This window comes from Bactrocera tryoni, chromosome 1 (genome assembly GCF_016617805.1).
Source record: "Bactrocera tryoni isolate S06 chromosome 1, CSIRO_BtryS06_freeze2, whole genome shotgun sequence".
Classification (NCBI taxonomy): Eukaryota; Metazoa; Arthropoda; class Insecta; order Diptera; family Tephritidae; genus Bactrocera; species Bactrocera tryoni.
In genome coordinates, this window is record NC_052499.1 from 52,034,633 (window position 1) to 52,049,703 (window position 15,071).

At 34.4% G+C, this 15,071-nt stretch overlaps 1 protein-coding gene across 2 annotated transcripts in view; it reads left to right on the plus strand.

Annotated features, from left to right (window-relative positions):
* The window catches only part of LOC120770833 (calcium-binding mitochondrial carrier protein Aralar1), a 39,458-nt gene that overhangs the window by 4,610 nt on the left and 19,777 nt on the right, over positions 1 to 15,071 (plus strand). The window contains exon 1 of one of the 2 annotated variants that reach the window (XM_040098435.1): positions 6,134 to 6,527. The exons of the other annotated variant lie outside the window; for it this stretch is intronic. Coding sequence (XP_039954369.1) covers positions 6,501 to 6,527 — 27 coding nt within the window. The 5' untranslated portion in view covers positions 6,134 to 6,500. Of the gene's footprint in view, positions 1 to 6,133; positions 6,528 to 15,071 lie in introns of those variants that run through there. 2 annotated transcript variants of the gene reach the window in all.

The window sequence follows — 15,071 nt, forward strand, 5'->3', positions numbered from 1 at the left end:
TATAATTTCTACTGATATGAGTGGAAATATGTGTTTATGAATAACGGTTTTAATTATACATGCATGCTTTTATGTATAAATTGATAGCACGTGCAAAGTGAATGAAAGTAAATTCTAAAAAAATTAAAATAAAATTTTCTTATATTTTGAAATTTGTATTTAACGTAATCTGGTTCTCATGTAAAAAAGCAGGCTGCCTATTCATACTTATGTATATCGACACATACATATGTAGTAATTACTTTTGTGTATGTCTGTATGTTGATTTTGTTTGTTTTTACTTTGCCCACCAATGACCATGAGCTTGAAAAACATACTGACGTACTCGTATGTCAATGGCAAGTTGGAACAGAGGTGATTTACATTTTCACATTTTTTTATCATAATATATATATATATCTAGTGGAATGCCTTTACAGGCCTTTGAAGTTGTTTTTATGCTTTGAGGAAATAGTAAATTATACTTGGAAGAAGTATAAAAATCAGTTATCACTTTGCTTGATATAAATAAATATGTTTAAAAAGAACCTCTTTATAATTGATGTAAAAATATACATTATATCTAAATTTAAATTATGTCGTAATATTGTTGGGTATAAAATATAAAATAGCGCATTATATATATAAAATAATGTATTCTGTAAACTTTTGCCAAGACCACTTATTTGGCTTTAGCAGGTTTTCTTTGAGAGCAATTTTTTTTTTTGAAAGGCTAGATATTTTAAGAGGTTACGTGGGTTTTGACGGCAAAAAAATGCCTATTTTCACCAAATTTTGAATAATATTTTGTGAATTTTTCCAAAAAAATTTTAGATATTCAGCCATTGGCAGCTGGTTTCTGGAGCCATCGCCCTAAAACGTCTTCTACCGGTGGTCAAAATAATAGACAAATGTTTCTAAAAAATTTAAAAAAAATTTTATCGGTTCGTAGTTGAGTATATGACATGACTAATCGAAGGATTTAGACAAATAATATATTTTTGCAAATTTCCGAAAAAAACAGTATGCACTTAGATCTAATTTTTACCACATATTGCCTTGAAAATATTAGTTGTAATTGAAAACAAAAATCATTCAATCAAATGCGAGCTCATCCTATTTAAAAGAACTGTGAAAAATTTCAATAAGATCGCTGCACTTGTTTCTGAGAAATCGTGACCACTGATTTTGAAAGCGATGTTTCAAGGAAAATACAATCAGTGCTTGAAGTAGCCGACTTCGCGCGCTTCGTTCACTTTATGGTCAAAAGAATTGGCCTTCTAAGCGTACTATTCGCAACACCATCTCCCTTCTTGAGACTCAAAATTAATTTTTGGACAATATTCGACTGAATAGACCACAAATAATTTCACGTTTTGGGCCGGTCTATTGGCCATCAAGATCGTGTGATATCACACCGTTAGACTTTTTCCTGTGTGGATAAGTAAAGTCTAAAGTCTATGCGGACAATGCCGCTTCGATTCAGGCTTTGGACGCGTATCATTCGCCAGTTTCCAGTCAAAATGCTCGAAAGAGTTATCGAAAATTGCACTCCACGGATGAACCATCTGAGACGTAGCTGCGGCCAACATTTGAAAAATAAATGCCAAAGAATGTTAATTCGAATGATAATAAACATTCCCCATTAAATTTGAAGATTATGTCTTTTTTTTTTAAGTAGGAAACCTCGAAATGGATCACCCATTATAATTGCAAATGTTTTGAAAGTCTTTTTATCTGACCAGATATCTCCGGAATTCGTCACTAATTATTGGGCAAAGCAACGTTTAAATCTTTGAACATATTGTGCAGCATGGACCACTGTAGCATATCATTGCCATGGAAAGATACCGATAAAAATCGAAATATAATATCATAAAGTATTTTTCTTCCTTATTATATAACCTCAATTTAAAGTTCTTAGCAAAATTACAAGTCTTGCTTTAAGTATTTCATAATATTTCTATTATTTTAAGTTAAGTTAAGCTTTTTTCTGCATTAGGACTCAAATGCTTAGTAAATGTATTTGTTTAATTTACAACCGGTATATACATCTAGTTCATCATGTGCACACCTTAATTGTTGTTTTTACTGCTTATTACTATAATTATTGTTGTTTTTTTTATATAATACTGCGCAAACATCAAATATCAAGTGGCTATCTACTTAACGTAAGAATGTCTTTACACACTGGCTTTTGTTTATATTTACTACTTTATGCATGGTATATACATATAGGGTGGCGCACGAATCGTGCCACAAAAATAAACCGTAATACATTTTTTGTAAATGCATTACACTTATTTTTTTAGGTATATACAATTTTATTTTATATAATAAATTATATAAATTATATTTATAATTATTTTGAAAAATTATGGAGCGTAAATGGCCTCCGGCTCAGTCACGCATATGCGTCAGCTAATTAGAAAATTAGTCATTGCGGCCTGAAGGGTTGAAGACGGTATTGCCTCAATTACCGATTCAATGGACTGCTTCAATTCAGTCAAATTACTGGGTTTGATTTTGTACACCTCTGTCTTGATATAACCTCATAAAAAAAGGTCTGGTTTAGTCAGGTCAGCTGACCTTGGCGGCCAGCGGAAAGTGGAGTTGAGATATTAATTTGTTTTAAAATTTTCGTTGGAGCTCCGCAACAACCGGTTTGGTTATGTGTGTAGTTACTATAACTTGAATAGGTATTTAGGCAAATCTAGAGGGATTATTGAAATTTTCTATTTGAAATTTGTACGGAAACAGATTCAAGTCATCATGAATTATCCATTAAGTTGTGCCGATAAGTTGCGCGTCGAAACTCTTGGATTTGCCGGAAATGACTATGCAATAGCCACGATTGTTTCTTGCACTTGAACATACGGATCTTGATGGTACGATCCTCCTGCGATACTTCCAGATTCAGCAAACATGTTTACCAACCTCAAAATGGTCCATCTACTCGGGGGATTGCCACCAAAATTCTGTCTGAATACCTTTTGCGCGGAAATGACGGACTGCAAACCACAGTATCTTGAACATTAACCTGCCAAATAAAAAAAGAAAGTAAGTCAATTGTTTTTGTGGCACGATTCGCTGCCCTGTATTATACAAATAGTAGTTGTATGAATCAAATACCGTAATATCTCTAGGTAATTTATCTAACTTTCGGCACTGATGACATTCAGCACAAACTTTTCATTCGGTTTATATATACAACTGTAGACACCTACATAATAGGTTGTCAAAAAAGTCTTGCGGTATTTTCGCTAGTTGGCGCGTAGTTCTAGTTTTATTCGTCGCACCTTTTTGGAAAGCTCATTTCACGCGCTAACACGTGTTTGGTTGATTGTCGTTTCTTTTAAGTCGTTCGTGAGTTATAGCGTCGCAAACATGGAGCAAAATAAAGAGAAAATGCGGCATATTTTACAGTACTACTACAATAAAGGCAAAATGCATCTCAAGCCGCCAATAAAATTTGTGCAGTTTATGGAACCGATACAGTTTCCATTTCCACCGCACAACGATGGTTTCAACGTTTGCGTTCTGGTAGAGAGGTGGTCGAAGATGCGCCACGCTCCGGAAGGCCTGTCGTCGAAAATTGCGATAAAATCGCTGAATTGGTCGAAAGAGACCGGCATAGTAGCAGCCGTAGCATCGATCAAGAGCTGGGCATGAGTCATCAAAAATTCATTTCAATTTCAAAAAAAAAAATCCAATAAAAATACCGCAAGACTTTTTTGACAAGCTATTATATCAGCGTACATAAAAATAGTTACATATAAGGTGTGTCCCAAAATAGCCGAATTTTATATATACTAAAAATCCATGAACATGCGGCGTTGTCTATTGAAAATTTGCAGCATTAAATATATACATACATTCTCTTCAAACGTACCTAACCTTTCAATAAAAGAGAAAGTGTGTAATTTTTCATAACAAATATTGACTTCATATTAAACTTGCACAAAAAAAAAAACAGAAAATCGCAGAGCATACGAATTGGTGAAATAATTTATGGTGATGTTTCCAAAACCCATACACGATTTAATATGGCTGTGAGGATTTAAATTTTTGGTATCAATGCAAATTTAACTACGGAAGTATTGGCTTTGACCCTCAGCCAATACTAATAAAAATTGTATTGGTAGAATTTTAACATAAGATTTAAGTAAAAGACCGGTCTGTTCGCGATTTGTTCCACTTGTATGATGAAAAAATATATTTCTCTCGTGAACCATATACTCCTGATCTATCACCATGCGACTATTTCCTGTTTCCAAAACTGAAAACCAACGTGAAAGTAGTATTTTACGGCATTTAAGCAAACAAATCTAGGCACTGGACTGGTTGATCGTCTCAAACGTTTTATTGTGTAATGAAACTTATTTTGAATAAATTATAACTTTCAAATGTGATACACGGTAATAATGTAATTTCAATTTCCCGAGTAAAACATATTTCAAAAATATCTACTTTTCTAAATATGCCAGATATGAGGATATGATATGAGCGGGATCTGTCAACCAGTTCGTTTTCCGCAGCTGTTTAAGTCGGTAGACCTTTGTAGTGCTTTGAGATTTTTACAATTGATAAAAATATCGAACAAAGAATTTGTCTCAAATTCTGTATTTCTAACCAATTTTTGAATGCTGAATCGTTGCGAATGTTGGAAAAGGCTTACGGCGATTCAGTTTTATCAAAAACACAAGCCTACGAGTGGTACAAAGCCTTGAAAGACGGTCGAGAGATTGTTGAAGACATGCCTCGTTCTGGACGACCCTCGACTGCTTCCACTGATGAAAATATTAAAAAGCTAAGGATTTGGTGCTTTAATCGTCATGCAAGTGTCAGAGAGATAGCAAGTGTACTCGCGAGTACGTTCGAATGATTTACGAAACGCGTTGTTGCTCGATTCGTCTCGATAAAGTTGAATTTGTTTTCAGAAAGAGTATTGTTAACAGATTTCTTTAGACATGTTTGATCGCGCGAATTCCGATCCCACATACATGGATAGCCATTATAACTGCCTATGAGACAAGAATTTATAAGTTTGACATGCAAACAAGTCAAAAATCATCGGAATGGAGAGAAAAAAACGAGACGAAATAAAAAAAAAACAAAATACGCCAAAGCCGCTCAAAACTCATGGTGATGGTCATTGGTTTTGTTCGATATTCGTGGTTTGATGCATCGTGAATTTGTTCTGCAGGGACAGAAGGTCAATAAGTAGTTCTATTTGGCGTAGTGTAGTGGAGTGTAGTCGTATTCGATCTGCTGGGGATTATTTGAAGGCAACATAATAAATATGTTTGAATAATTAAATATTTTGCCTTTTATTTACAATTTCCGGGTACTTAAAGTTCGGATATTTCAAGGACACACCTTGTACTTGAAAAATATATATAAATTTTAGAGAAATTATACGTTGCCAGATTCACATAAAAGTAATTTATATAATAATTATTTAAGAATATTTGAATTTGTTTATATTTACACACAATAATTTAAGTACATATTTCTACAACACTATGCGCCAATAAACATACGAAATTGTGAGTATCTACATGCATATGTATTCGTGCCGCCGTGAGCATTCACAGCAGATTTGCGAGCTTTTTCGCATGCTGCTTGGAGAAGCGTAGAAAGTTGCGGACTCGGCGACGGGAAAATGTGCGGAAAAGTTCTCACTGAATCACCGAACAAATACAAATTAGCGCTCGACGACGCTATACAAGTACATATACATACATATAATGAGCGACTTTTGAATGAAAACACATACATATGAATGAGGAAAATGGTGTGACAATTGTTGTGTAAATAATCACAAACAAGCTTATTAATCAAAATATAATGAATGTTAAGTAAATGTAATTGCATTTGATTAAAATGTATACCCCGCATAATTATTAAATAAGCTTTCGAATTAACTTAATGCACAGCTAACAGATATGTATGCATACATATGTATAATCGCACATAGAAATGTTTGCCTACGCTCCTTGGCTCTTTGACGCACAATCGAAAATAATCTGCTCACACACTCACACAGCGGCGCAACTCGTTCTAGCGGCAAACGCCGTCAATCCTCAGAAAATCGCCACATTGCGGGTGTTTGGCTAGTCCAACGATCCTCAGTCGTAATTCGGTATTTGACATTAACGCGCCGCTCGAAGCATTGCATTCAGCGTTGACTCGTGTGTGTGTGCAGTTCGGTGGAGAAGTGAAAAGTGTGCAGACGAATCTATATAGCTACATATATATATATTGCTCTACACCTTTATGTACATACGGTACATGCATATTAGGGAGTGCATATATTATAGTGTTTTGCAATTGACGTGGGTGTATTGTGTGCGAAAATCGGAAATTTGGCAAAAATATAGAATTTTGCAAAATTGAAAGATATTTGTGCGTCGATTTTTGTTAAAGCAATTGAAAAATTATAAATAAATACACATTCTTGCTTATAGCATACGTCCATACCTACAGCAACAGATAGTGCAAGTCAAAGAAAAAAAAAAATGGTGGAAAAGAAGGAACTGAATGAGGTAGGCGAAGGCAACAATTTGTTGTTTTTTCCACTTTTTGTAAAAAAAAATTATATATATTAATTTTTGAAAATTTTTTTTTTATAAAATTGTTTTTTTCTTATATAATTTTCGACTGTTTTTTCAATTAAATCAAATTTGTGGTAATTTTGTGCATAAATAAATAAATCATTGTCTTTTTCTCTTCAGTGATACATTCAAATGCACTGATAATAATAAAAAATTCAAAACAAAAATCTTTCTTTCAATCAGTTTAAAAATATTACATGCTATCAGAAGCGTTTATCGCATCTCACCTTGTTCAAACCGTCGTGAAGCCGGCTGAAACTTGAAAAAAAAAATTATTAATTATTCACTTGCTGACAGCTAACGGTTGCCAGTTCGTAGCAGATGAGCAATTTTATGATGAGGGTGTTATGAAATGGCATTTGAGTTTATGGCATGTGAATATGTATAGCAATCGCAGTCTTTTTTATATGTTTTATTCTTATGTAAATCCATATAAGAAATACTATATGGTGAACTATAATTATTGTGACTTACGTGAGAACCTGCTGTCGACGACCGAACCACATGGTGCTTAAGAGCATATAGATCAAAGCAATGTATTGATCAGCTCCCCATCCTTTTTGCAAGTATTGTTTGGTTCCAACTGGTCGGGCGGGGGGTTCGAGGCCGATATAAAATAATTGGAGCGAACTCCAACGGCTAAATGCTGCCCGTGGTTCCAGATTTAAGTCTCCAGTCATACCTTGTTGCTTTTGCTACAATCAGATGAGCACCCATCAAACTCAATGACTGGTGACATTTGCCGCTTTGAAATACAAATGTCTTTTCATTAGAACGAATCTCATTCAAAGTCTATAATATCAGTTCAAACCAAGTATTATAGCTCTATTTCTGACAAAACCATGCTGAAATTTCGAGAAAAGGCCAAAAACCGACCTAGTGCATATTGGATTCTAGTCGCCTCTTACGACAGGCATGCCTTACCGTGGGAAAATTCTACACCCTGTCCGCTAGAGAACTATGTGGTGAACGTTATGGATAAGTGAGTTGACTTGAGTTGTTTTTATTAAATTTTGGATTTTTTGCCCACGATCCTTAGTATTGTAATCCGTTTTGTGTTTCAATTCCGTTGTAATTTATCATGAGCCCTTCATAATAAAGAAGATTTGTACAGAATCTGATTGTCTGAATGTGTTTTTATCTGAAAATCATCAACATATGAAATTCGGAGTCGATTGGGTATCAGGTACGGCCATGAGGTCCATCTAGATACCCAACTTGAGGTTCTAAGCATATTATTTTGTTAGCAAATGGCTCTTTCTCTACAGTTTCCATTATTTTTCCTTCAGATTTTTAATATATGTCGCTGAGAGGGAAGGTTGGAGAGGGAGATTTCTGTAAAGAGGTCTACGTCAATCCTAGCTTTAGGCTACTAGGACTATTGTAGTGTTTTTCAGGCAGAAGTGGCTGCTATTAAAGGTGGCAGTAGGCGTACTGCTACGAAGTGCAGTCATTTACTCCGACAGCAGACCGGCAATACTTGCGCTGAGCTCGATAACTGCGCACTCAAAGCGAGTTAAAGAGTGTCTGCCCTCAATATAAAAAGCACAAAGCTACATCAGAATCGTTTGGGTGCCCGGTCACAGCGGAATCACTGGTAACTGCAAAGCCGCTGTACTAGTCAGATAGGAAACGGATCTCACAAGGCAAAATATCTACTAAACTACTTAAACTTAGCAAAGTTTGTCTTGTTGAATCGTAGGGGTTCTGACTGAACATTGGCATTCGTACGGTAAAGCTACAAATCTTGTCGGACGCAAGTTCTCAAAGTTCTATCGAAGAGCGTGAGATAGAAACATCCACGCACTTTCTTCTCCATTGTCTAGTCTTTGTAATACTGAGGTTGCTACATCTCGGCAGCCTTAATTGCGGCGAACCAGGAGACATTAGCCGTCTTAACAAATTTGTGATCGGCTTATACGATTTGTGAAGGACTTCTGATCAATTATATTGGAGTTGTAGGTAAAACAGCAGGCGACTACTTAAAAGTTCATCCGTTGTGAACTTTATTCACATTTAATTGACCCCAATACACTTGTGCTAACGTTTTTTCCAATATGAAGAATCATTGTAGTAGAAGACGGTGCATTATCGTGGTGCAAAAACCAAAATTTATTAGAATATAGATAATTCCGGTCTCTTTTGACGAATAGCTTTTCGGAAACGACGCATAACACTTAAATAGTATTTTTTGGGAATACGAAGTGCAGCTCTCCTCGATAATCTACGAAAACTGTCAACATTACATTGATTTTTGACCTGCTTTCACGTGGTTTTTTTAGCATCGGGTCACCATGCCAGGATGATGATATTTTTCTGTGTAGATCCAAGACTCATCGCCAATAATAATTTATTTCATGACATCCGGTATTCCGGCCAAATTTTGCAAATAGTTTCTCACACTTTGTATGCAACGTCAGCCTGAGGATATTTTGGTGTACTTCATATTACGCGCCAAATAACTGTATTACACCCAAAGAGTCACCCAATATCAAATTCCATCAACCCCTCAATGTGTTTACATTCCATCAATATACATACATATATGTACATATGTTTTTATACGCACACGCAAACGCATGTCAAACCAAACACTTTCAAATACAAATTATTGCTGCTAAACGATAGCGGTGCGGTTTTAATTAGCGTTTTTCCAGTTAATTGCTTTCGCCTTTGACAGTGATTCTGTTTGGCGATTGCCAAGTTACGTGCGCAAGTACTTAACCACTTTATGTAATCATTACCGCATCCGCCAGAGCAATGAAAACTATATAATACAATACTTTTTTCTGTTTTCAGAAATAAGTCTTCCATATTTGCCATTCATTGCACTTTCTAATTGCACAAAGTTGCATAAGGAGAAGCATGTGCAATTACTAATCACAAAATACTTGGAAAGTACCTAAACTAAGTACTTAGACGAGTGCTAAACGAGCTTATTCTACTTTTAAATTTATATTTTATATAACAGCAACAATTTCAACAAGTTATTATCGAACATTGTATTAAGGGTTTATTTTACATACATATATACTATATTATGGAACCACAATTGATCACTTAAGACAACGCCTTTATATTTAATGCAAGACTATAATATATAATATACGTAGATATGTATGAGTATAAATGGAGTAGACTATTTTAACATCGCTACGTAATATACGTATAGGTGAATGTTCACATATACCGGGTCTTCCAATAGGGATGATATGATTCCTAAATGTCGTTTTGGCCGTTTTTAATAATTCATGACCTGTATTTTTCTTTCATTATATGTGACCTGGTCTACGAAAAGGGAGCTAACGTGCGAAAACTAGTTTTCTGGGAAAAGCTGTTAAAAATAATCGTCAGTTTCTCGTGATCTCATTAATTGTTCTCCTTTTTTTTGACACCTAAGCCCCCTTTCCGTAGACCAGGTCACATATTCAGTAATCTTTTCAAATTCATCATGAAAAGATGTACACGAGAACAACAGTTACAAATTATTCAATTTTATTATCAAAATAATAATAAATACAATAGTTCCGAAAAGACGGGACTACGTGCCACACAACACGTGCAACAACCAGAAAAGTGTGGAGATTCGATTATATCAAGAGAATGTGACATTGAATGGCATCCAAGAAGTTGGGATTTAATACCTTGAGACTATTTTTTGTGGGGATATTTGATGTCATTGGTCTTTGGCAATGAACTACACTCTCTTCAAGCTTAAGAAGTCAATATCGGACGTGCTATTCATGACATACGACTTGATTTTGTGGAAAAAGTACATGAAAATTGGCTGCATCGAGTTCGTTCCCGCAAAAGAAGTCGTGGAGACCTTTTGAATGAAGTCATATTCAGAACTTTATTGTATCGATTATATCACATTAAATAAAAAACATATGAATTTCCTTAATTTTTTTTAATTATTTTTATAAAGAACTCATATCTATCAGTCTTATTGGAAAACCATGTATAATATTTGTATATATCTATGCAGTTACATACATTACATATGTACATACCTAGAGCTATGTGTGAGTTACTTATTAAAATTCCAATGTGATTAATTGCCAATTTAATGTGATTATTTTTCATAACTTAAACATTTTTTCGATCTTTTTATTGAATTTTTATTTATTTCACAACTTGTATTGACATTGCGTATATAATAAGGTCAGTAGGTTAAAAAAAAAAAAGTTGATGAGAGCTTGTTTTTAAATTATATTATTTAAATTATCTTGGCAAGTATGTCAATTTTCCGTTCGGACTTTATTATTGAAGAATAATTTTTCCAAAATATAAATTCAAAAGCAAACACTTTGAAATTTTTAAAAATAACGCTCGAAAATATCCGAGCCGGGTATAACCGGATACCGAACATGAATCAAATTTGATCCGTGCTGATAAAACAATCTATTTGACTACCGCTACTCGACGTCGTTTGCAAAAGATTCCGTTCTTTTGGTACGCTTCATACCCAATGCATTGACCAAGTGGTGTTTAGTTGGTCTATAAGAGGTCTTGAGAACCTGTGCTAGCTCTCTTATGCCATCATGATGATTTTTCAGTACTCAAATCACTTCTGTAGTATTTTTAACGATGTCGTAGCCATGATTCCATTAGAAACACAAAACTCAAATAAACTTGTAACTAAATTATTTTCAAAAAAAAATCTCTAGATAAACTTTTCGCATCCAAACACATATTAATTGATGTATGGAGATCAAACTTCGACGAACATAAAAAGAGTTTGTACCAATCCATTCGGTTTGCGTACGCAGTTTAATTAATCATTTCGGGTCAGAAGAGGTTTGATCAGATATAGCATCAAACAAACTAATACTCATTTACTTTTCACTTTTGCTCTATGACAGAGCAAAATTTCAAAAATTTCAAACTTTTTCAGTCCAAAACAGAAACATCGAAATACTTCTATTATCCACTCATATTTCTACGGTATCAAACAATATAGAGCATTTCGTAAAATACAATATGAAGCTGCATACTAACGGAACCTTTTCTTTATCGGAAATATATTCCCCTCAGACGCTGATTGCGATCCTTAATGATACTAAAATTAATAAATCAAAAGACCCTCATGTTTCAAATCATCATCACAAATCTATTGAAGCCGCAAAATTTTTTAGCTTAATCGTTCGGTTAACCAAAGGTATGACCTCCAAAATGTTTCAGTACAAGATAAGTAAAAGCTGTACATTCAATTAGAAACTGTTGAGATGTTTCCTTCTTGTTGTCTGTCAGATAACTAAGACAATCTTGGTCTGAACAAAATATACAAGTTTTTCAATATCTATTTCTTAGTCTAATAATGTCTTCAGTAGACTAGAGTCTTTGATAATTTACAATTACAAAAACTCAATAAATAATATTTCGTTGACAAAATTACCAAACAATTTCACACACGAGCCATACAATAGATTGAAAACTTGTTGACATCACAGGACTTAATGGGTTAACTTCGTCTATATTAGTGCATAATTGATATATGTACATACATATATTGTAATAAAGAGGTCGAACGAAAAAAACGCTACATTTGTGACTCAATCAAGAAAGTTGCGAAAATTGCGATCAATATGTTTGAGTAGTGAGTTATCAATCCAAGATCGAAGCATACATTTGGGAGCCAAACAAAAAACTACCCATGGAATTTCGTACTATATAATTTTATTGCAAAAAACGTCTTCTGAGAGCATTGCCTGGTTGAAGACCATTACAGGATGAGTAAATTGATCTTTTGTAGTAGCTTTTTTAAAGATAAAAAATTATCACAAAAATAAAATTTCCATAAAATCTCTTATAACGCTCAACTTTTTTTGATATTTTTTACTTAAGTACTGGAAATAGGTACTAATATATTTCAACGAACCTAGCGACTTACAATGAGATTATATAATGAGTAATTAGAATTTTATTGGAATGAGTTGGGCTGGGATTAGTATCTCATTGTTTAGTAATTTATTTTCAAAATGTGAAATCTTATAATGCTGAGATGTTAATTGCTTTGCTTTTAGAAATAATGTCAATTTTGGCCTGAAAAGGCGACTTCATGTAAATAATTGATTTCAAAGTTGTTAATAAATTTATAGCGTTCGCACTGAAAAAGTCCTTGTGCTTTGGTACACTTTGCTGAACTTGAATTTGTTGTTGCATAAAAATTGGTTTGGCGGATGTAGAAATTGTGCTAAATGCGACAGTTGCGCGGTCCCTGCATATCTGCAGCGTTACTGCAGGGGATCGCCATATATCAAAGCACATACACCATACAAGCATTGCAATAAACAAATACACACACACTCATACTTAAACCAGCACTACCGCAACGTTAATAAATCAGTTACATATATGCAGAGCAGGGCAGACAATATATACTATGCATATATATTATATACATATAGCACAGTAGTGTGAATGTATTGTGCAGCTCTATTCTTTCGCGAAAGTCACACGAGACAAGCCCGCTGACAAATAAAATGGGTGTGTACCACCTGCTGTTGCAGTGATAGAGCTCAGCAGTTTTTGCCACCGGCACTCAGTTAAATACCTACATTGAATTATTACACATTATATATGTACATAGATATATGCTTACATATGTGGGATTATGGTATGAATGCAGTTTTAGTGCAATAGTTAAAGGTCCCCCATAGATGAGGGGTCACAAACCCTTTTTGTTATAGTTAAGGCTCAAATAATTAATCTTAGCGGAATAATACTGTTTATCTAGGGACTGGGATTCTTTGGATTTAAACTATTCTTCGCTCTTTTAAGATTTTTGTATCAATTTCTTTGCATTTTACACCCAGTATCCACATATATTGCTATTTAATCACTTCAATGTCATAATTGTCATGTATTTGGCCCGGCGATGATAAAACTGGGTCTTAGAGGATAGAAAGGTGTATATATTGATACATGTTGCAAACAAATATTAGCTTCTTTAATGTGTATACATATATGACCGATAGTTATCTATACTTGAAATAGTCGTTTGAGTAAACGAAGTTTCCTATATTTCACGAGCAACACTTGTGTGTGGACCGAGTTCTTTTCAGTTTTACTTGCGAAACATCACTCCGATGCATTGCATTTCGCTGGTTTTCCGAAGCCACACTTCGTTAAATTCCACATTTTGTAAATATCGTATGAAAGGATGGCTACTGATGGTTCCACTTGGATTTTTTGAAAGCCATATGCCTTTAAAATATTTGTTTGCTTCAAAGGTCTCTTCAATATGAAAGTAAATAATAATAGACTTTTAGGTATATGAAAGCGAAGTCGTAGAAAGGAAAACTTGTTGTTGTTGTAGCGGCAAAAACACTCCTACAGTAATTTCAAGGCATGCGGTAGAGTTGACAGCCGGTTGAAAATCCGGGTTCGTTCCGATTACTTAAACCCGACTGTCGTCAGCTTTTTTCGACTAAAAGTAATGGTAAATTATTAAGTCGCACAACTCAACTGAAGTTAAAAATTGTTTCGAGAAATGGTTTGAACGAAAAAGTGTGCCGATCATCGTCAGGGAGGTATTTTATAGTTTTTATAATATGGACTTATGTATATAATACTTTAAAAAATATTTTTAAAATAATAAAAAAAAAAATATTTGTATCAAATTATTTTTAATATAATTAAATTTTTTTTATATTTATTTCAAATTTTTTTTAATTTTTTCTTTAAATTATGTTTTAATACTTCTAAAATATTTTTCCCACTCAAAAGAATTTTGTAATGAAAAACATCTTTGCGTTTTCCAAATTTCAAAACATCTCCATCTAGTAATCCCTCCGAATATTCTTCGAGTCAGCTTTGTTTTCACTAGAATTGGTTAACTCGCCATGTCTGTTCAGCGCTTGCTTTGCTTAAAAGCTCGCCAATATTATTTTCCGGGCGCACTTACCACACTCGTATGCATGTATTTATTATATCCAATGTCGGCTTTGATGTACTCAAACGCACACACACCAATGCACACGTGCTTCTCTTTATTTACAAGTTCCTATTGCTGTGCACCGCTCTCCGCGCTGTGAAGGTCGTTGTCGTTGTTATTGTTGTGTAATAATGTAATGTCGTCTGTTACAACAACAACAACAATATCAAAAGGTTGCCGCCAGAATCACAACTGCAGTAAGACATGCCAACAATAAAAAAAACGAAACAGGCAAACACACGCGCGGCGGCAACAACAACAACAAAATACAACAACAATAAACTGAGAACGTGTATTTGCAAACAGCTGGCATAATCTGAATATTTTAAGCAAAGTACATACATATATGTACGAAGCGTTTTGGCGTGCAAAATGCAACATGCAAAAACAACAACAGGTATGCCTGCACATCTGCCCATATGTAAAAATGTATGCGCATTAAGGTGTCCGATATTTATTGCTGTTGCAATCAGGCTAAGCAGGGGCTTGAGTGTGTCATTTATGGGGATTTTGGAAATTGGCTTTCCGATGATGAT